Genomic DNA, 23,462 nt, shown 5'->3' with positions numbered 1-23,462 from the left:
AAGAAACTTTGCACCCATTAAACAATTACTCCCCAGCCTGCCTCCCCCAGCCCCTAGCAACCACCATTCCACCTTCCCTCTCCTTGTATCTGACTATACTAGGTAGCTTCTAGAACTAGAATAATGCAATGTTTGTCTTTTTGTATCTGTTCTGTTTCATTAAGCTTAACATCATCAAGGTTCACCCATGCTGTAGAATGTGTCAGAATTTTATTATTTTTGAAGGCTGAATAATACTCCATTGTGTGTATATGCTACATTAATGAAATACACTTTTAAAGGAAGGGACCAAAAGCTGCCTGGAGGTACAGGAGGGCAACATAAGGTTTACTTGAGATGTTCCAATGTCCCTTGGGGAATAAGGGCTCCTCATCAGAGGACAAACAGTTTGTGTGAGAAATTTCAGCAAAAGCAAAAACACCCTATTTCCTTTTCCTGTCACAGTAAGTTTACTGAGCAAACTGCAAATTCTTTCTGTAGCTGTCCAGATTTTGGGTTTTCTGAAAGAGTAATTACAGTTTACCAGCAAATTTGCACACTAGTGTTCTGCCCTGCTATTCTCTCTTGGGTAAATGTATTAAGTTCATCTACTTGTGCATTAGCTGACAATAATTTCTTGGTTTGCAGAGTTCACAGACTAACCCTCAATCCAAGGTATGGTTTCAGACATTTTCTACAATGAAAAAGCTATAAAATTGGTAAAGGCAAACCAATAAACATACAAAAATGGAAACAAAAAAAGAAAAACAAAAACAGAACCCTATGGTCTGATCACAAATTTAAGGTGACAAAATCAACACTCCAGATAGGGCTCGTCATTCCTTTTCTCACATCTCACACCTATGACCTCCATCTGACTTGTTGCAACACCATGCTGCCAATTACTTAAACTTTTTAGTTTTTAGCCCTTTTTAGCAAGGGCTTCAGCTTTGGTTCTTCCTACCTTCCTCGTCCAATCACCAAGTCCTTCTGACTTTACCTCCTAAAGATATGTTTTATGGCTGATTCTCTTCTCTACATTCTTTCTAGTAAGGCCACAGTTCACGCTTGTGTCATCTGATGGCTGAATCATTGTAAACTGCCTACTAATTTTTCTCTCTTCCTATAGTATTGACCCCTAAAGTCTGTCCTCTATACTTTAGCAAGAGTAATCAGTATGATACCCAAATATGACTCTGTGATTTAATCAGTACCCACCCCCTAACTTTTTGGATAAAACTTGGTATGACATGCAATGCCCTTTGATTTGGGCATTGAATCCTATGACTCAACAACACCAATCTGTTAATATTTTCCCACTGGACCTTTCTCCTATCCATCCCTTTGTTTACAGTCTGTCTGCATGCCCTTTCCCCGCTTTTTACCTGGCTGTGCTACTTACTCTTAAGACCCAACTCTGGTACCTTTTCTTCTAGAATTGTATTGAATGCCCCTCCTCTGTATTCCAGTAACTGTCTGTATATTGTTCTGTTATAATACTTACCATAACATATTAGTTTGAAACATATGAAACTGCCAATTTTCAATCCTTTATTCCAACAAAATAACAATTCCACATGTCCTACCTAAATCTTATATTTATTTTATGTTTCTTTCTACTAGACTATGAGTTTGCTGAAGTCAGCACTCTGTCTCATTCATATTTGTGTTTACAAGTTTCCTCTAAGCACCGTGACTATGACCTACATGTTAAAATGTTAAAGGAATGAGTGAATGAATGAATGAGTCAACTGTAATTAACCCCTTATTTATTTATTTTGCAGCTTGAAAATTATGTGAATATATTTTAGTGACACAGAAAGAAAAAATTTAATAATATTTTAAAAATCTTGTTATGAAATACACACACATTCACAAAGTATGTAAAATTCATGAATACAAAACTAGTATTTTAAGATTTTTATGTTCTTTAAAGAAGTTCAGTTCCAAATAAAAGAAGCTATTCAAAGTACTAAGGGCAAAGTGTACCTATATTCCTGCCAAAAATGTGTCCAGGTAAATTCTTGCTTAATGCTTGGTCAAACGATCTGACTATCCTCAATTATTGTCAGCTGTTGATATAATATGTTCATGTCATTTATTTTGTCCTCTCTATCCTTTTTGTTGCCTTTCCTAGCATGGGATTGAGGACACAGCTGCTGAATGCAGGAGACTGGGTGCGAAGGTTCATGCCTTTGTAGTAGACTGCAGTAACCGAGAAGATATTTATAGCTCTGCAAAGAAGGTGAAATTTTGTGTTTGGTTACGTTTGCATCATGTTAAAGAAGATGTGGTCTATGTGTACAATGGAATATTCCTCAGCCATTAGAAATGACAAATACCCACCATTTGCTTTGACGTGGATGGAACTGGAGGGTATTATGCTGAGTGAAATAAGTCAATTGGAGAAGGACAAACATCATATGGTCTCATTCATTTGGGGAATATAAAAAATAGTGAAAGGGAATAAAGGGGAAAGGAGAAAAAAATGAGTGGGAAATATCAGAAAGGGAGACAGAACATGAGAGACTCCTAACTCTGGGAAACGAACAAGGGGTGGTGGAAAGGGAGGTGGGCGGGGGTGGGGGTGACTGGGTGACGGGCACTGAGGTGGGCACTTGATGGGATGAGCACTGGGGGTTATTCTATATTTTGGCAAATTGAACTCCAATTAAAAAAAGAAAGAAAGAAAGAAAGCCAAAAAAAAAAAAAAAAAGAGGATTGCATCATGTCAGAGCTGAGAGAGATTCTAGAGATCTCAGCATCATGATACAAACAAAATAGCAGAAGTTCTGCCCAAGGTTTTGCAGCCTTGGCAGATCCAGAATTAGAACGTATAATTGAGTTTCCCAGACTTCAGTGTGTTGTAGAATCGTCCACAGAGCTTGTTAAAAACAAACACCCCAGAGATACCTGGGTGGCTCAGTAGGTCAGGCATCTGCCTTTGGCTCAGATCATGACCCCAGGGTCCTGGGATTGAGTTCTGAAACCGGGATCCCTGCTCAGAAGAGAGCTTGCTTCTCCCTCTCCTTCTGTATTTTCTTCCTCTCCCTCTGTGCTCTCTGTCAAATAAATTAAATATTAAAAAAAAAGACACACCAGAGGTTTGCTTTCAGTGGATCAAGGACTAGGCCCAAGAATCAGCATATTTAGTACCCCACATACCCATGCCTCACCCATCTGCTTCTGCTACAAGTAAATTCTTGCATGATACTGCAAATCACTGACAGGGTCTTCAAAGCCCTCATCAAAGAACTGGATTAGGGAATTAGGATAAATTTAACTGTTTATCAGGTTTTGATCATAGATAGATTTATTTCTGTAAACCAGTATTTGTCTCTTCTATATACAACTAAGATGTGCTATGTATATATAATGAAGTTTCACTCCCAAAGCATTCATACATGTGCTTGTTAACTACATACTACAATAGTAAGAAAGTCAGTAGAATTACCTGGGAAAATTCCATGAAATACACATTCCTAGACCTCACCTTTGGATAATCTGAATCAGTATAGTATAAAGATTCTGATTCCACCAGCCTTGAGAACCTCCTTGGTTTAAGGGGATTTTAGATTTGAGGACATTTTTAACTTCTATTTTTGAATTTTAATCTTTTTTTAAGATTTTATTTATTTATTCATGAGAGACACACAGAGAGAGAGGCAGAGACATAGGCAGAGGGAGAAGCAGGCTCCCTGCAGGGAGCCTGATGCAGGACTCGATCCCAGGACCCCAGGATCATGCCCTGAACCAAAGGATCAACAACTGAGCCACCCAGGTGCCCCTGAATTGTAATCTTTTATCTCAAACTGATGCCTCTATTACTGGTGAGGCCTGAGATAAGTCAAATGAATAAGTCGAAATCGGGATGCCTGAGTGGCTCTGTTGGTTAAGACACTGACTTGATTTCAGCTTGAGTCATGATTTCAGGGTCATGAGATCGAGCCCTGCATGGGGCTCTGCACTGGGTGTGGAGCCTGCTTGGGATTCCCTCCCTCCCTCTCTCCCTCTGCCCCTCCCCTAGCCCCCTCACCCTGCCATGTCATGCCCCTACACACACACCCTGCTCTCTCCTTTTCTCTCTAAAAAAAAAAAAAAAAAGACTAAGTAGAAATTATCCAGACTAGTGGTGGGAAATAGCTTTCCTACAAGGGGGTACAGTAGGAGCAAGGCCAGTAGACGAGAAACATCTGCATTTAATAGTAACTATTTTACTTAAATTAACTGTGAGAGATGTACATTCTTTCAGTTACTACTGCCTCTATCACTGCAAGTTAGCTAACGTCTCTGTGCATAAGTTTCCCCAATCATAAAAGGTACAGCAAGTACCTACCTCAGGGTTTTAAGAGGGATTAAATCTATTAATGATGTAAAGTTTTTAGATCAGCACACAATGATCATCTCTAGACTCATCTGGGAATAGGCTGTTCTGGAAAAGGTAATTTCAGTATTTGAACCTATTCTGTGTGTTTTAACCCAAGTATTTTTACTGAAATTGCGTGTGTGATGACAGGTGATTATCAGATATTTTGAAGTTACTGCAATGTGATTATTTTAGTAGCAGGACATTTTTATGTCACCTAACCATTTAAACTCACAGCTTGCTTTCATTACTGAGAAATGTGCAAAGCAGACATTCATACTGTGTAGAGATAAGAGGCAATGATATGGGGAGCTCAAGGATGGAGGAAGGGACAAGTGTGTCTGGGCAAATTATATTTTAAGTCATCCTACTTCAGAGGCATTACAGCAGCTTCATCACTTCAACCACACACACTGTCCAGTTTTTCTCTATATCTTAGGGGCATTATTCCAAATGACAGTTTTAATATGGTGCTAGAGAAATGGATATAGGTACAAATAGTGTTGATGAAGAACCAAATATCTTGGCTTGACTCTTTAATAATTTAAATACAACCTGATGAAATTCAGGTTGTATTTCTGGCTGGAACAAGCTTCCAGCAATTGGCACACCAAGGCCCTAAGGGGTCGCTAATGGGTATTCCACCCCCTGGCTTCCTTTCTGTTTGAGGTTTTGAGGCTTGTCTTAGGCTCTGGGGTGAGAAGATCTGGAAGAGTCTCAGCTCCATGTGACCTTTAATAGCCATGTGATCTGGGGCAAGAAATAGCCATTCTGTTTTTCATGTTCCTCATCTCTAAAATGAGCATACCAAAAGTTGTCAGCTCATGGAATTATTGTGAGAATTAAATGAGATAAATAATGGAATCATACAAAATGCATAGCACAATGAAAGCCTTTAACAGGCTATTTGCCACCTCCCCCTCAGTCCCCAGCACACTGCAGCACTATCTAAATATGATAACTCTTAACAGAAGTTAGCTTTTATTTGGAACACAATGTATAACAGAATTCATTGTAACTCTAGGATCCATCCACCAAGAAGCTTAGTTACTCAAAGAACCATAAAAATATCAGATACGATATGCTGGTGTTGCCAGCCCTTAGGCCAACTTCCACCTAAGGAAGAGAGCTTGGTGAGCAACAGGAAGGAGTGACTACAAAAATAAATAGAAGATGTGACCAGCTTAATGGTATAATCAGTTTTACATAGTTCCCCATATAGTCCCTGCATTTGCCAATTAATTAAAAAAATTATTTTTTGCTTACCTTTTGGAGTAATATTTAAAAAAATAAATGCTAGGGTGTTTTCATTTGTTTTGTTTTGTTTTTTGTTTTTGTTTGCCCCTGGTTATGGTTTTATTGTTTGTTTGTTTGTTTTGTTTGGCTTGGTTATGTTTTTATTAGCCAAACACCTCTCAGGTATAATCAATAGAGCAAAGTCAAGAGACTAAATTGCAAAAGAAAATTTCTACCTACCAGACTCACAGGTAGTGCTGTTTTGAAATTAAGTAGCTAAGATTAAAAGGTTCTTTTTTCCATGTTGGCACATAGATTACAAAACTACTTTTTTCCCATATCTAATAGAGGAACACATAGCTCTTTAATCATTCTTGAATGCAAACCTTCCTTCATAACTCTTAATGATGCAGGTATTTGTCTTATTTTTAAAGGTGAAGGCAGAAGTTGGAGATGTTAGTATTTTAGTAAATAATGCTGGTGTAGTCTACACATCGGATTTGTTTGCAACACAAGACCCTCAGATTGAAAAGACTTTTGAAGTTAATGTACTTGCACATTTCTGGGTAGGTATGACTTCTTTTATGAAAACATTCCCTTTTGTGAAACCCAAAGACTATGTTTAAAATGGAGATTTCAGCACATGTAAAGATGCATCAAATTAATACTGAAGTTTTATCCAGGTATGAAGGATAACATACAAAGAGATCATTTTTCAGGGTGACTGGCTCACTTAGAAGAGCATGACACTCTTAACCTTGGGGTTGTGAGTTTGAGCCCCATGTTGGGTGTAGAGATTACTAAAAAAATAAGTAGACTTTTAAAAAAACAAAGGCCATTTCTCATGACCAAATCCCAAACAACCATTCTTCCTCCTCCCCTAAAAATATTAATAATAATAATAATAAACTTCAGGTATTATATATGTTTTAATTTTATACTAGATTCTCTCATCTATGTGATCTTGTTCATGAAGGAGGGGATTAGGGGTCATCTGAGCCCTCTTGTGTGGATCTGTTAAGATGATCCCAGTTTCCTTTGCGTGAGTCTCAGGCCTTGAGTGTTTTCTGGCCTTAAACTTGCAAACTTTATTATAAACCTCACATTCAAGGTCTATAGATAGATATTGACAGAAAGAGAGAGAGAGAGTATCTGAAGAGGCTAAGAACTGCCCAAATAGCCAGTTCCTGAAAGGGTCCCTCAAAGCTTTCTTGGATGTAAGTTTGGGATACACAATCTCTAAAGAATATTGCAATTGGAGAAAATGCAGCGTTGTATTATGTCAATATTCCCAAGTTATTGACACCTGTTTTTGTATCTTTATAACTTTGTATCCTTACAACTGAATTTACCTGTCTTTCTATGTTTATTAGTATGTAGGGCATTGTCTTAATGTTTTTGAATCCCCATCACATAGTAGGTGCTCAATATTTATCACATGAATTGTTCTGTGACTACTGGAAGATTGCTGTTCATTTCAGTATTTTGATGCATGACCAAACTATTTTCTAACAATTTAACATTACATACAAATTCTTTTGATAACTCTAGATTATTATATTTATTCAATATATGAAATGATAGAAAACATCAATGACAAAATGAGGGAGAATTAGGGAATAGTAGAAGTTCGCAATTTAAATGAAATGGAGTCTCAAAGTTTTCGGTATACATTGCTTTGCTTAGCTTTTCCAATCTAGGCATCCTATCCAGTTGCCTTATGTTACCACATTTGGCAATTAATCTAGGTTTTTTCCCTTCATTCTAGGAAAAATATTAACAAAATATAGTTTGTTTAGAAATATTCCCAATGGAAAAAAAAAAGAAATATTCCCAATGGGTCTGCAAATCAGAAATAACAATATGTCTTTTCCTCTTAATAAATACTATTTCTAGACTACAAAAGCATTTCTTCCAGTGATGATGAAGAATAATCATGGCCATATTGTCACTGTGGCTTCAGCAGCTGGGCATACTGGGGTCCCCTTCTTACTTGCGTATTGGTAAGTGAGCATGTGTTTCCTTAATTTGTTCCTGTGCTTAACTTGTATGATTTCTTACCCTGTCTAATGAAAACTACTGTTAATAATGATAAACTTGAAGTTGCTGCAATAGTCAGAAAGTTGCACAAAAGTCTCTTGTTCAACAGCATTATCAACCATTAATCCCCTCCAAGGCTGACCATTCTAGAAGTGGCTGCAGGCAAATTATCCAATTAGAAGCTAAATGTCTTGAAGCATTTCTCATCGCTTTTAGCAGCAAGAAATTATAAAACAAGAGTAATATTTTTGTATCATTAATGAAAGTTAATATTAGTAATTTTTAATAAAGTAATTTTGTGGAAATAAAACAGTATAAAGAAAAAAAAACAAAAACAGTATAAAGAGAAAGTATAATCTGAGATTCTAAATATTAAAAGCATCCAAACAATGGCATTGTTTTTAAAAAATATAATAGTAATCCATTTAAAATCCCATGCCATTGTAATAACTGAAGAGCTTACTATATCAAGCAGGGCACAATAATGGTGTGCTCCACTGTATACTGTAAAGAATTGATCAGTGAGGCCACCATACCCCAGGTGACCCTACCGGTTGCACACACCCCAACAGTGCTTGGCCATTTTTATATTTTAGCAAATAATAACTCTTAAAATGTTGAATTACTGTGCAAATAATATATAGTGTGCAAATAAATATACATACAGATTGCTCAAATTTGTTTTCTACTATCCTGCTTTTTTGGAATGAAGTATCTAAATTCTAGAAACAGCAGATATAGTTGTATGCATATAAATATATAAACATAGGCATGGATGGGTATCTTGTTTCTATATAATATATACATACATATATATGTGTGTGTATATAAAAGGTCTATATTTTGCATTTTACAAGTTTGCAAGGGCATATACCAAGCCATTTTCCTCTAACCACATCTGGAGAGTGGTTATTCTTTGGTAATGATAAGTTTATTTTGTTCCTTTTATTCATCTGTATTTTCTCTCTTAATATATATTTGTCTTCTAATAGTTTTTAAAAATCAACATATATTTGGATTGAGGTTTCTTCTAAAAGACGAAATGACTGCTGATGCAGTCACAGAATAGACCTCTGGTCCAGAGCCAGTATAAATTAGATGATTGTCCCCTGGCCATCAGAAGCTGATACAATTTGGCATTCCTTGCCTTGATGAACCATAGCTACAGGTATTGCTGCTCAGCTACTATATGACGTCCTGATCCCCTGCCACATTCTTGGTCTCTGAGCATCGAGATAACCCAAGAGAAGCTAAGTCCAACAGAGCTGTGAACTTCCTCCTCCTCTTTGCCATAGTAAATAACTGTAGCTCTTTTGATTCTACTCCACTGAATGGTCAGCAGTGAAAACCAAGAGAGAACGTGTTTTGTGTGAGAAACAAATTTATTTTGGTTACTCCTGATAGTGCTTTCAGCAGAAGTAAAAGCTCTCACTGAGTATTGTCAAAGCACAAATGACACACACAGTAGTGCAGATTGCAGACAACACAATTCTAGGCAGCACTGTTCATATTTAGGTCCCTTTAAACTTGAAGGATTTTCCAGGAGATGGCAGTAAAGTAGCTTGAGAAGAGGAGTAGGTTTTTCGTCTTCGCACAAAGGCACCCTCTGGGCTGAAACCACACAAATGGTTTGTATACTTCTGGCTTTGGGACAGAACGGCTGCTTGCTTGCCCCTGCAGGACTCGTCTTTGGATCCTCAGCTGCAAATGACGTGAGCTGCTGCAGTCTGTGATCCTTAGTGACCATACCTGTCTTTGATTCAGTTGACTCTGGTTTTTGCTCAGCCTCTGATCAATTATAGAACTTTCACAGAGACTTCTTCAAACACAGAGCAGTGTGTTTATCATCGGTGTTTGTTATTAACAATTGGGTAATACAACAGAGACACTGCCCTTTAAAACATAAACTTTTCTATTGAAGTATGGCATAACTTTATAAAAGTGCAGAAATCATAAATGTACAGCTCAATGAATTACTATAGAGTGAACACATCTATTTAACCACCATGCAAGTAAAAAAAAATAGAACAAGACCTTAGGAGCAACTTTTTGAACAATTCCCAACCAGTAATCCCTCTTTGCTTCTCAAAGGTAAACTCTGTAATTCACTTGCAACACCACAGAATAATTTTGCCTGATTTTGATCTTTAGATAAATGGAGTCACACTATGTTTGTGAGGTGTATCCTTGTTGTTGGTAGCTACGGCTCCATCATTGTCTTGCAGGCATTGTGTTGCGTGATATGACTAGACAGACAACTATTTATCCGTAATACCATTTACAAACATTTGGGTTGCTTTCAGGAAGAAACCATTATGAATCATATTGTTATGAATCTTGACTCAATAATTAACTTTATGTGACCTTTGACAAGTTCCTCAATTCCTCTATGCTTTATTTTCTTCACCCATAAAAGAGATTAATCATAGCAACTAACTCAATCACCAGGATGCTGTAAAGTTTAAATCATATAATGTAATGCACTTAGTATAGAATCTGGAGTCCTATAAGTATTCAATAACAGGAGGGTACCTGTTAGTGTTACATTCCAATTCTACTTCCCTGTAATCACACAGAATAGCAAGGTACTCCCTCTCATTTTAGTTTCCAGAATGCTTTGCCTCAGTGGAACTAACCCTATATGCTCTGGCTCCTGAAGGTTGAAATGAAATGAGAGGTGATCTGGAATTACCTGGGTTTTTTTCCCTGTAATCCAACTGTTAGCTGTCATTATCCTGAGTTGCTACAGCCATAGCAAAAGAATTTGTTACAGATCTAATCACCTCTATTGGAGAAAAATGTTTCTATTTATTTTGGAGTTACATTTCAACAGTTTTAAATGATTAATATGAAAAGTCCAAGATAAAAAAAACAGGGTTCACCATGAGAGATGTTCACCTTTTAATTCTATTCTAAAATGTTTTTTTGCTGCTTGCTAAGTATTTTGTCCAAAAGTGTCTTGATTTTAAAACGAAAATGTGGGCAGCCCTGGTGGCGCAGCAGTTTAGCACTGCCTGCAGCCCGGGGCATGATCCTGGAGACCCCGGGTCGAGTCCCACATCAGACTCTCTGTATGATGCCTGCTTCTCCCTCTGCCTGTGTCTCTGCCTCTCTCTCTGTCTCTATGAATAAATAAATAAAATCTTTAAAAAAAAACACGAAAATGTTTAAAAGTACCACGAAACTCTGGCTAATATCTCTTGTCAACTTAAAGAGCCAATTTATATGTATGAAAGTCACCAGTATGGGAAGACATGGCAAAATCAAGTCCTGATCTTTATTAGCTTATAATGAAATGTTATTTAAAAGGATGATTGGAAAAAGAAATATTAATTCATATTATTAATAATAAGAAATTTGATGTAATGTTACAAAGTGCAGAAAAAATCCACTCACTTTTAGCTTTCATATATATATAAACAACTGCACCCTGAAGTTCAAAAATATGGAGTTCTTTTAATACACTTAATATCATTAACTCTAAGCTTTAATATATTTGTGCACTTTTGGTTCATTTAAGGAAAATCAGAAAATACAGTTTAGTAAAAGAAAACAAATGTACTGATAATCTTACCATGTAGAAATAACCATGGTTAAAAATTATTATCATTTTAGGACATTTTAAATACAGGTAGACAGTCAAGCATTGAAAGAAATCTGCCTACATAATCTTGGCTTTTTAAAATTTTAAATGAACATTTTGCACATTAATATATACATATGTGCAATATCATTTTCATTTTTTGCATGATATCCTGCTGCACATATGTGCCACTGTTTTGCAATTTATCCACTATTTTTGTGCAGTTTATTGCCAGGACTCTTTCAGTTGCAAAGAACACAAAACTTAAATGGCCTTGGACCAAAAGAGGAATTTTTTAGCTCTGTAGTTAAAAGTCTCAGGCAGGCTCTCCTCTATCTGTCGGTAGCAGCTCCAGAGTAATAGCCTCTCAATATCCAGCAGGTGGAGGAAAAGCCATGATTTCCCAGTTAATGTCTTTCAAACACTCTAGTTCCAGAGTTTACTCTAACTAGATGGTCCAACTACTGTATGGGGAGGCAGAGAGGGGTGCTACCTGGCAAAATCAGAGTGATGTCACCAGAATAAGGAAATCAGAATGCCGGTGGGCAAAAACAACAGCTATCCATGCCAGACATTTAAAATTGTTGCCTGGGTGGCTCAGCAGTTGAGCACCTCACGTTGGCCCAGGGCATGATCCTGGAGTCCTGAGATCAAGTCCCATATCGGGTTCTCTCCATGGAGCCTGCTTCTCTCTCTGCCTATGTCTCTGCCTCTGTGTGTGTGTGTCTCTCATGAATTAAATAAGTAAATAAGTAAATAAGTAAATAAATAAAAAAATAAATAAAATTGTTTCCGACCATTGGCCTTCATGAACTATATATCCCAGAGACTAACTTGAATATAAATCTTTAGAAACAAGATTGGTTATTTCCTTTGGATAAATATTTATAAGAGCAATTACTGGATCTAAAAGCATGGCATATTTTTAATGAATTTGATACCTTTTGCCAAATTGCCTTCCAGATAAGGCTGCCAATTAACTTGTGCTTTGGAAAGGAGAAAGCTATGGAAATTCTTTCTCATCTTTTTTCTTAAGCTTAGCATATATTGAAGGCTTAAAGAAAAGATTCCTAGTTCAATGATATAAAATGAAAATATTCTGTATGTTGATAAACAAATAATTTCCTCAGATTCTCACCATTATTGGTAGGCAAAAACTCCCATCTTGTTTTAGTTTGTATTTATTTTATTCCTGAAATAAAACATTTTTATATGCATAGATCCATTGGTATATTTATATTGTGAATTTTCTGCTAATGTCCTTTAACCATTTATCCATTAGAGGATTGTCTTATTCATTAATAAAAGTTGCCGTATATTAACCCTTACCCATGTCTTATATGTTGCAACTGCTTTACCAGTTTGTCATTTGCCTTTCAACTTGATTGTGAGCTAATGAAGTTTAGACTATATCATATAGAGGCCTGGTTTATTGCGCCAATTTAAAGCCTGATTCTCCCACTTTGTCTCGTGTCTTTGGGCAAGTCCTATAACCCTGTTGGGGGAGGTCCTTCAGAGGACATGACCTGTAAGCTGAACCTAGGCAATCAGAGGCTCCCCCCGCACCTCACCCTGTCCTTGGAACATGGTATCCTATTGCCTTCCCCATTCCCAAAAGCTGCCCCAAGGACACAGCCTTGAGATAGAAAGGTGATGTCAATACTATCTGGATGGTATATATGACTAAACCCAATTAAGGCCTCTTGTAAACTTATAAGATTCTGGCAGGTGGGTGAGGAAATCTACTCCCCTTGCGGCTGTGCTAGAAGAGCCTCCCAGGTTCCCTCGCTTGTTACACCTGCCATCCACCAATCTGTAGTGGCCTTTTCTTTCTTCAGCCTCTCCTTGCTCTCCATGTACAGCAGGGAGCAGTTTCAGATTATACCCAAGAAGCTCCCAAGGGGATTGTAAACCAACAACTCCCTCAGTGCCTCCATTTCCTTTTTGGTAAATGAGGATCATGGTAATACCTATTTCAAAGAGTCGTTGTGAGGATTAAATGCAATAATACATCTGAATAATGGAGGACAGTGTCTGACATATAGTGATCAATTTTACATGTGATTATTTTTGTGTCATTTTTCAAGGTAAGATTTACGTTTTACCTAAGAAAATCTAGAAATCTATCTTTTAAGCCTTCAGGATATGTCTAAGCTTTAAAAAAAAATTTGAGAGAAAACTTTGCACATATTTGTATTTTCCAAAGCACAGGTTAATTGGCACAAATTTACAACTACTTTGTATAATTGCTAATAAATACAGACTTATAGAAAAATAATCCAGTAATTGCCCTGAACTGCACAATTAAAAATGGTAAAAATGGCATATTTTATTATATATATTTTCACACAATTTTCTAAGATGAATAATGTAATACTCCAAAAACCATAGAATTGTACACTTCAAATGGGTGAATTATGATACATGAATTTAATTCTCTATAAAGCTAGGTTTTTTTTAAAAAAAAACTAATTAGAAAAGAAATATCTGCTTAGAATATGATTAATTTTCCTTCTCTTGCCAAATGAAGGAGCTATGACAATAAGAATTGCTTTGCCTTTCGATTCTTTGATTTGACAAATGTTTATTGAGCAGCTGTTATACGCCAAGCACTATGCTAGGCCCTGGGGATTTATTGGAAACCAAAATAGTCATGAAACTTATAGTAAAAGTATGAGGGACAGATGTTAAAAAAAGTTCATCCAAATAAATATTTAATCACAAATCCTAAACAGGCTATTTTGAAAAACCGAAGGTTACTATATATTGGGAAAATAATTTAGACTAGGAGTAAGGGAAGGCCTCTTTGAGAAGTGAAACAGACTTAAAGGAAAAAATAGGACTTGCCCAAGAGAATTTCCCTGGATATATTAAATAATTAACAGGCTATAGTGATATTAAATCTTATGGAAGCAGCATCAACAAAAGCAAACACTTTACCAATTTTCCTGGCAAGACCTTTGAACCTACTCAGTTCTCATTCCAGTAAGTGACGCTGGGATGCAGTAAGCGACCCGTGCCCAGGCTTCCTAGACTTTAAAGACTGAGTTACTGGTTTATCTTTGCGAGAGAGATCAAACGCGCTTGCGCAGAAACAGGGGTGGGAGCAGCAGGGAGCAGACGAGAGAGGAAGTAAGAGAATCCCAATCGGGCTCCCCGCTGAGTGTAGACCCTGAGATCATGATCTGAGCTGAAATCAAGAGAAATCAAGACTCTTAACCCACCGAGACACCCAGGGGCCCTGCTTCCGTAGACTTTAATGTCTATAAATTTATCTAAGTAAATTTACCTATCTGCACATACTGACTCAGTAGGTCTGGGCTAGAACTTGAGACTCAGCTCATGGCAATGAGGCTTGGCACAGGACCACACTTAACTAGGGAAAACAGGCATCTGAATTAAGCAGATACAGCAACTTTCTTGAATTATTTTGTGACCTCTCTCTGTTTATTTTCAGTTCAAGCAAATTTGCTGCTGTTGGATTTCATAAAGCTTTGACTGAAGAACTGGCTGCCTTAGAAAGAACTGGAGTCAAAACAACATGTCTCTGCCCTAATTTCATAAACACTGGCTTCATCAAAAACGCAAGTACTGCGTAAGTTGAGACAGAAACGAGGACAAAAGGATTGGTGATTAGTGTGAATATCAACCATTCTGTGCAGTTTCTTAAATATTTTAATCCTTAGAACACCTGATATTCGATGCCCTTAGCTCATCTCAATTTCAGCTCTTGTAGATTGTGGGAAAACAGGTGGAGAGACAAGTGAGGGAGAGAATGTACATAAATATAAATACGAGTTAACTCAGGTGAACTTGCTAATCCTCCTTTTTTTTTTATTTTCCCAAGCAATGTTTCTCTGACTTAAATATACATACATTTCACCAGGAGTGCTTGGGAACCGTGTAGGGGTCCCATCCCCAGATATGTTGGTTGCTTGGGTTTGTCTGGGATAGGGTAGTGGTGGGGAAAGGGCCTTAAGACTCTAGTTAGCAGGTATCATTGGCAATTCTGATACAGATAACCCAGGACCACAGTGTAAAAAACATTTTTGCTTGGTTATCTAGAGATTATCCTCTAAAATGAGTACCAACCAGTCTTCACTCGGTTAAAAAATAAAACTATAGGGGTGCTTGGGTGGCTCCATCAGTTAAGCATCCAACTCTTGAATTCAGATCAGGTCATGATCTCAGGGTCATGGGATTGAGCCCCACATAAGGCTCTGAGCTGGGTAGGGAGCCTGCTTGGGATTCTCTCTCTCCCTCTCCGTCTGCCCCTCCCATCACCCCCTCTCCCTCTCTAGAACTAAATTAATTAATTAAATAAAACTCTAAAGGATCAATTCTGAGGTTAAATTTTAATGTTTTTCCCCTTTGGGAATAGTTTTAATGTCTTCATAAGCATGATGCATACTTTTTAAAAATTCCAACATACAGAAAAATACAAATAAATAAGAAAGGTTTTTTTTTTAATTTCCTTGAAACCTATGCAGTGCAGATTACTCTTAACATTTTGATGAACATCCTTCTAGACATCTTTCTATGTACTGCTTAAATATCTGAATTTTATGCAACTGGCATATATTACACATGGGATTCTGGAAGCTGTAAGTAAAGTACTTATTTCCCTCAGCATTGTGTCATGGACATCATTTCCTGTCAGTAAATACAGAGTTTTATCATAGGTTGTATTGATTACTTAGTCTGAACAGTTGTGCCTACTAGAGATTTTTACCATAGCACAGCTATAATGAACATCCTAGTGCACACACACTTTCACATTTTGGTACCATCTCCTTCAGGTAGATTTTATTTTACTTTATTTTTTTTAAGATTTTATTTATTTATTTGAGAGAGAGAGCACAAGTGAGGGGAGGGGCAGAGAGAGAAGCAGACTCCCCACTGAGCAAGGAGCCCAATGCCTGGGGCTCAATCCCAGGACCCTGGGATCATGACATGAGCAGAAGGTGGATGCTTAGCTGACTGAGCCACCAGGTGCCCCTCCTTCAGGTGGGTTTTAGAAGAGGGGTTACTGGGTCAAAGTGTATGCAAATTTTAAATATTTGTACATACTACCAAAGTACCCCAGAAGTGTTCTGCCAATCTGCACTCATGGCCACCAGTGTAGGAAGAGCACCTCCACTTCCCCACCAATCTGCCTTCTGCAGATTTTATGCCTTTTGCCTACGTGAAGGATTGTCTTTGTTTTCTGATGACTTAGTAGCTAGACTAAAGTGTTTTCCTAAGTTTTTTGATAGTTTGACTTCTTTTGTGAATTGCCTGTTACATGGCTTCTGCTCACCTTTTCTACTGAGCCATCGAGTTTCAAAGTTGGTACCTATGAGTTCATTGTACATTCAAATACCCTTTCATATGCCATTGATGTTGCATATATATATTGTCCCCAGGTTGCTATTTGCCTTTAAACTTATTTTTACTTATTTTTACATTAAAATTTCTCAGTTTTTTTTCCTTCCTGGCCTTTCGTTTCTCCCAGGTGTTTATAAAGGTCTTTTTCACTCCAAGCATATGAGGATATCCATCTATATTTTTCTAATACTTTTATGGTTGCATTTTCACATCTAGACCTTTGCTCCACCCAAATTTACTTTAAGAAATAAGATCAGGGTGTTGCTTGTTTTTCCCAAATAGTTAATAAGTTATTTTGCATTATTTATTAAATAACACATTATTTCCTTCACTGCTTTGAAATGTCATCTTTACAATAAATCTGGATAGATACGTGGGTCTACTTTTGGATGATCTCTTGCCCTGATAGGATTCAGTCTTTTAGTTTTATTCTACGTACTCAAATTTTCTCCCTATTTTCCCCAATTCATCTGCCTTTGGTGAAAATATATTCGAAATTAATGAAGGATATCCAATGTGACACTCTGGGAAAATAGAAGGTTCTATTTAATACACCTTAATCTAGATATGTCTGCCCATAGGTAGATAGAGTAGAAGGTCGACATCAGCTGGAAATTTGGTGACTGTGCAAAGATCTCAAGCTCCCCGAAGAATCTATCAAATTGTCGAAGAGCCTATTTTTTTAAATTTATCTACTTATTTTGGAGAGACAGAGTGCACAGGGAGAAGGAGGCAGAGGGAGAAGGAGAGAGAACCCCAAGCAGACTCTAGGCTGAGTGCAGAGCCTAGCATGGGGCTTGATCCCACAACCCTGAGAGCACAACCCGAGCCAAAACCAAGAGTTGGATGCCCAACTAACTGTACCACCCAGGCACACCATGAGCCTATTTTTAAGATACGATTTTGTTAGAAAACAAAAGTGAACATATTTACTTCAGAAGGTTAGTGTTTTGATTAATCTGTATTAGTCGAGAAAACCCTAATTGGGCCCTAAAGAGAGAACACAAAGGATGAATTAATTTGGGGGCCTGAGGAGTAGAAAGATGAAAAAAACCTCAATAACCTGTTAAATACTCTATGATCTCACTTATGTGTGGAATCTAAAAAATCTGGATTCATAGAAACACAGAGTAGAATGGTAGTTACCAGAGGCAGCAGGTGGGAGAATTGAGGAGATAATTGTTTCAGGGCAAAACCTGCAAGTGGTAACTCCTGGAGATCTAATATGCAACAGAGTGATTGTAGACAGCAATACTGTATTATAAACATCAAAGTTGGTAAGAGGCTAGATCTTAATTGTTCCCATCACACACACACACACACACACACACACACACACAATCATGTGATACGATAGAGATGTTAGCCAATTCCACCATGGTAATCATATTGCAATATATAAATGTATCAAATCAACACACCATATATATTAAGCTTACATGTGATATGTGATGAGTCAGTTATATCTCAATAAAAATAATTTTTTTTAAAAAGTCCATTACAATTAAAAGGAAGTGTCAAAGTAAGAGGTGAGTTCCATCTCAAGGATAAGATTTGCCAACTTCCTCCATTATTTTCTTTTTTTGTTTTAAAATTTTTATTTATTTATTCATGAGAGACACACAGAGAGAGGCAGAGACATAGGCAGAGGGAGAAGCAGGCTCCCTGCGGGGAGCCTGATGCAGGACTCAATCCCAAGGCCCTGGGATCACACCCTGAGCCAGAGGCAGATGCTCAAGCACTGAACCACCCAGATGCCCCTCCTCCATTATTTTCAAGAGGAAAACCTTCATTGGACCCTGATATAATATATTTGAATCAATTTTTTCGCCCAGACTGTCTTTAAGCAGTTGAAAACAGACACCGTATTTTTTTTTTAATTATAATTGAATTTTTTAACATTGCCCCCAGGACAAAGCTGCACAAACTAACCTTCCTTGTGGGCAAGAGTGCCCTCTTCTGACAAAGCTCTACTAGTGACAATTAAAAAATAATTGGAAAGCTCATTGTGTGTATATGTGTATGTGCATATGTCTTTGTTCACTTTTCTAGCCATTTTGTTATGATTATGGTTTTTTGAAATGGAATTGCTGGATCAAAGAGTAGGAACTTATTTACTTTTGAAAGATTTATTAGACTCCCTCCAGAAGGATTGTCCTAATTTATCCCGCCACCAGCGAGATATTTGCCAGCTTTGAATATTACCCCATGTTTAATCTTTATCAAATGATGAGGGAAAAAAGTACTTCTGTGTTATATTAATACATTTTTGATTATTAGAAAGGCTGATGATCATCTTTTTTATTATTAGAAAGGCTGATGATCATCATATTTAACAAGTCCTGTTATTTTTTTTTACTCCACTGTTTATAGAAACCAAGCTGTATCATGGAAGTGCTTGTGAAATCAGCTTGAGGAAGTTCCCCTGTGTTCCCAGTGTGTTGAGTGCTTTTTTCCCCCCATGAAAGCATGTTGAATTGTGTCAGATACTTTCTCTGTGCCTATTGAGATGATCATATGGGGCTTTTCATATGATATACTATAATGATTGATTTTTATATGATAAACCACCTCACATTCTTGGAGGGTTCTTTTTATTTATCTTATTTTAGAGAAAAAGAGAGCATAGAGCAAGAGGAGGGGCAGAGAGAGAAGGAGAGAATCTCAAGCAGACTCCATACCAAGCTCAGTCTTACAACCCTGAGATCATGACCTGAGCCAAAACTAAGAGTTGGATGCTTTATGAACTGAGCCACCCAGGTGCCCCCTACCTCCACCTTGCATTCTTGCAATAAATCTCACTTGGCCATAGTATATAATCCTTTTACTATGATGCTGCATTTGCTTTGATGCTGGATTTTGTTGAGGATATTTGTATCTATGTTCATAAGAGATATTTTTATTTAGTTTTCTAAGATATCCTAAGATATCTTAGTCTTAGGCTTTATTTGCAGGGTAATTCTGGCCTTGTAGACTGAGCTAGGACAAGTTCCGGGTTTTGTTTTTTTTTTTTTTTTTTTTTTTAACTTTAAGAAGGACTGGTGTTAATTCCTTAAACATTGGATAGAATTTTTCATGAAGCCATCTGGTCCTGGACTTTTCTTTGCTGGGGGTTTTTTGGTTACTGATTCAATCTCTGATTAAAGATCTACTCAGATTTCATATTTTTTTCTTGAATCAGTTTTAGTGCTTTGTGTGTTTCTAGGAATTTCTTCTAGGTCATCTAATGGTTGGCATATGATTGTTGATAGTATTCTCTTATAACTCTTTATATGTCTGTAAGATTAGCAGTAATGTCCTCATTTTCATAATAGTTTTCTTCTTTTTCTCTTGGTCAGTCTAGCTAAAAGTTTGTCAATTTTGTTGATCTTTCAAAAAGCCAACTTTAGGTTTCATTGATTTTTTTATTATAATTTATTCTCCATGTCATTTATTTCTGCTCTAATCATTATTTCATTTTGCTTGCTTTACATTTAGTTCTTTTTTTAGTTTATTAAAGTGAAAAGTTAGGTTATGGATTTGAGATCTCAGGGTTTTTCTAAAATGTAGACATTTATAACTATAAATTTCCCTCTGAGCACTGCTTCTGCTGCATCCCATAAATCTTTGTATGTTGTGTTTTTCATTCATCTCAAAGTACTTTCTAATTTCCTGTTGATTTCTTCCTTGTACCATTGGCTAATTTCCACATATTTGTGAATTTTCCAGTTTTCCTTCTGCTCTTAATTTCTGATTTTATTCTATTGTTGGAGAACATATTTTGTATGATTTTAGTCTTTTTTTTTAATTTAACGAGACTTGTTTTGTGGTCTCACATATAGTCTGTCCTGGATAATGCTCTTTGTGCTCTTGAGAGGAATATGAATTCTGCTGTTGTTGGGTGGAGTGTTCTATAGATGCTGTTAGATTTAATTGGTTATACTGCCATTCAAGTCATTGGTGAAAGTAAGATTAATGTCTCCAATTCTTATTTTTAAACTGTGTCTTCCTTCAATTCTGTCAATTTTTGCTTCATGTATTTTGGAGCTCTATTGTTAGGCATATGAACAATGTTTAATTAAATATTCTTCCCTCAATAAGTTCTCTCTCGCTTTCCAATTAGTGATAAAAACAATGTAGCATAACCTGAATTTATTAGCTTGTCATTGGCTATCCTGATTAAATTTTTTTGACAGCCAAGAATTATTTTTGTTCAATATCCTTTTAAAAACATCACTCCTACATGAAATATACATAATTTTTTTCAAAAATAAATAAATAAATAAATTTTTTCTTTTTAAAAGCTTAATTTGTGTGTGTGCTACAGAAAGATAATAGTTTTTGTTGGCTAGTACCATAAAAAAAGAAAAATATATAAGAAGGTGACAGGGATCCCTGGGTGGTGCAGCGCGGTTTAGCGCCTGCCTTTGGCCCAGGGCGCGATCCTGGAGACCCTGGGATCGAATCCCACGTCAGGCTCCCAGTGCATGGAGCCTGCTTCTCCTTCTGCCTGTGTCTCTGCCTCTCTCTCTCTCTTTGTGTGACTATCATAAATAAATTTAAAAAATTAAAAAAAAAAGAAGTTGACAAGTAACATTTGTATAGTATGACTGCATCAAGTACTTCCATGCACATTACCAGTGGAGCGCTGAGCTTATACTCATTCAGCAATAATAGCTTGAAACCAGCCATGGTGAGAGTATTTACACCATAGAAATTAAATGCTACAAAACAGAGAATTCTATGCCCTAGAGAGCCAGTTGTGAAACATTTACTAGCATACCACTGCATTAACCCCATTTTTCAGATTAAATACAAAAACAAAATCCTTTTTTAAAAAACTTTAAATAGTAGAAATATCTTCCCCAAAGTTACTTAACCACTCAAGTGGTAGTTAGATAATCAAACATGGTTCTGCCTGAAAATACTCTTTGTCCCTAAGTATTACTATGCCCCCACATAAATTCTCCCCCACACCAGTAGATAGGCCTGAAGTATTTTGGGACAGTTTCTACAGAATCTGTCATGAACATTTATTTAATAGGATTTGCAACTCTTATTAACATTAGACTGTCAGGGGGAAAAATTTTTCCATGTACTGATATTTTAATGATTAAGATTTTATTCTTCCAAGATATTATTTTCTGGAAGCCTGTTCTTTTTGGCCTTTTAAAAATTGTATTCTTGGCCAGCCATTAAATTTAATGAAAATTTCTCTGGCAGAGGCTGAGATTTTGGGTAAAGAGAGGAAGTACACTAAGAAAAGTTTAGTCAATGCAATATTATTTGATTGGTAGGTTCACAAGGCCACAGTGGGAATGTGGAAGTATGCTGTACTGTTTACATAGGTGGTTGTGAGTTTTCATGCAACTTGGGAGTAGTGAAGTCTGATAGCAATATGCTAGAAAGTGAATTTCCTTCTGAACACTTCAAGACACAAGCATCTTTCAGTTTCTAGATTCATCCTCCTTGGTTCTCTGCTTATGCCCTAGGCGAAGGAGGGCTTAGTCTTCTTCAGGTTTCCATTGCCTTTCAATTTTACCTCCTCTGGGCCAAAAGCACTCACCTTTATTATTACATTTCCTTTTCTGTTGCATCTCCAGGTTTTCCTATGTAGTCTTCAGGGTTCCGGGTGAACACAGTATTCTAGTAAATGACTGACCTAGGCTGAGAATGAAAGATCATATCATATATATTTTAATTTTCTCTGATACTTTAGAAATTGTTTGCTAAACAGTCTGAGTAAATAATAAAACTTGTATAATGGTATTTGGCTTTTTCCCCAAGACTTTTAAAGATTTTATTTATTTATTTATTTGTTTGGGGGGGGGAATGCGTGGGAAGGGTGGGGAGGGGCAGAGGGAGAAGGGGAAGCAGACTCCCTGCTGAGTATGGAGCCCCATGTGGGGCTAGATCCCAGGACCCTGGTATTATGACCTGAGCTGAGGGCAGACACTTAACCAACTGAGCCACCCAGGTGCCCCAAAACTTCTAAAGATATAAAAGTGAATTTATCAGTCCTAATTTAGTTCAATTATTTTTGAATCCTGGCTACTTCTATAATTCTCATTTGCAAGACAAAATAGGTACTATTTTTTCCATCACAGATTGTTGGAAAACTTCAGTGAGATGACCTATGTAGAGTGTTTAGCACAGTGCACAGTACATGATAAGCACTAAATAAGTGGTTGTTAATATTCATGCTAAAACAGTAGCTATTTTTGAGCACTTATAATGGGCCAGATGCTACAAGTTTGTTATGTTATGATTCCTATGGTAATTTAACTTATTTGTTTAGCACCTAATTAAAGCAGAAGCTTCAGTGAAATGTTTTGTTGCTGAAGACTGCTTCTGATTTCAGTTTGGGGCCCATCCTGGAACCTGAGGAAGTGGTAGACAAGCTGCTGAATGGGATCCTGACTGAGCAGAAAATGATTTTTATTCCATCTTCTATATGCTTTTTAACAGTGGTGGAAAAGTAAGTGACAGTTACATTTATCAGCATTATAAATAAAGATTTATGTATTAATGCTTTTACTCAGATCTAAAACCAGACATTTGATAAAGCACAATTAAATGGAATTAAGAGACAAAAAGGATAGGCTTCAATAATCCATCAATTTTTAAAACCACATTTGTTAATCCTTGAAGCAGGGTTTGTATAGAAATTGGGCAAACGAGCTGAGTAATTTCCACAAGTGTTTAAATTTTTTTTTTTTAGAAAAAGAAATGTGTATATATCTGGAAGTCTTGTCTCATAGAAGATGACTATAAAGAAGGGTAGTTTTTAAGCATTATTACATAGTGAAGTCATAGAACCATAAGGTTGGAGGAGACCATAAGGTTTTAGATATTCATCTAAAAATACAACAGATAATCACTGAGCTCGTATTTTGTGTAAAAGCATACTGA

General features: G+C 36.8%; 1 protein-coding gene across 1 annotated transcript in view; it reads left to right on the top strand.

The window, feature by feature from the left end:
• HSD17B11 (hydroxysteroid 17-beta dehydrogenase 11) overlaps positions 1 to 23,462 on the top strand; it is a 33,665-nt gene that overhangs the window by 5,347 nt on the left and 4,856 nt on the right. The window contains exons 2-6 of the mRNA XM_025425322.3: positions 2,117 to 2,224; positions 6,016 to 6,147; positions 7,478 to 7,584; positions 14,662 to 14,799; positions 22,912 to 23,028. Of these exons, the coding sequence (XP_025281107.1) occupies positions 2,117 to 2,224; positions 6,016 to 6,147; positions 7,478 to 7,584; positions 14,662 to 14,799; positions 22,912 to 23,028 (602 nt within the window). The remainder of the gene's footprint in view (positions 1 to 2,116; positions 2,225 to 6,015; positions 6,148 to 7,477; positions 7,585 to 14,661; positions 14,800 to 22,911; positions 23,029 to 23,462) is intronic.

This window comes from Canis lupus, chromosome 32 (genome assembly GCF_003254725.2).
Source record: "Canis lupus dingo isolate Sandy chromosome 32, ASM325472v2, whole genome shotgun sequence".
In the NCBI taxonomy this organism is placed as follows: domain Eukaryota; kingdom Metazoa; phylum Chordata; class Mammalia; order Carnivora; family Canidae; genus Canis; species Canis lupus.
This window is presented reverse-complemented; position numbering and strand designations above follow the sequence as displayed.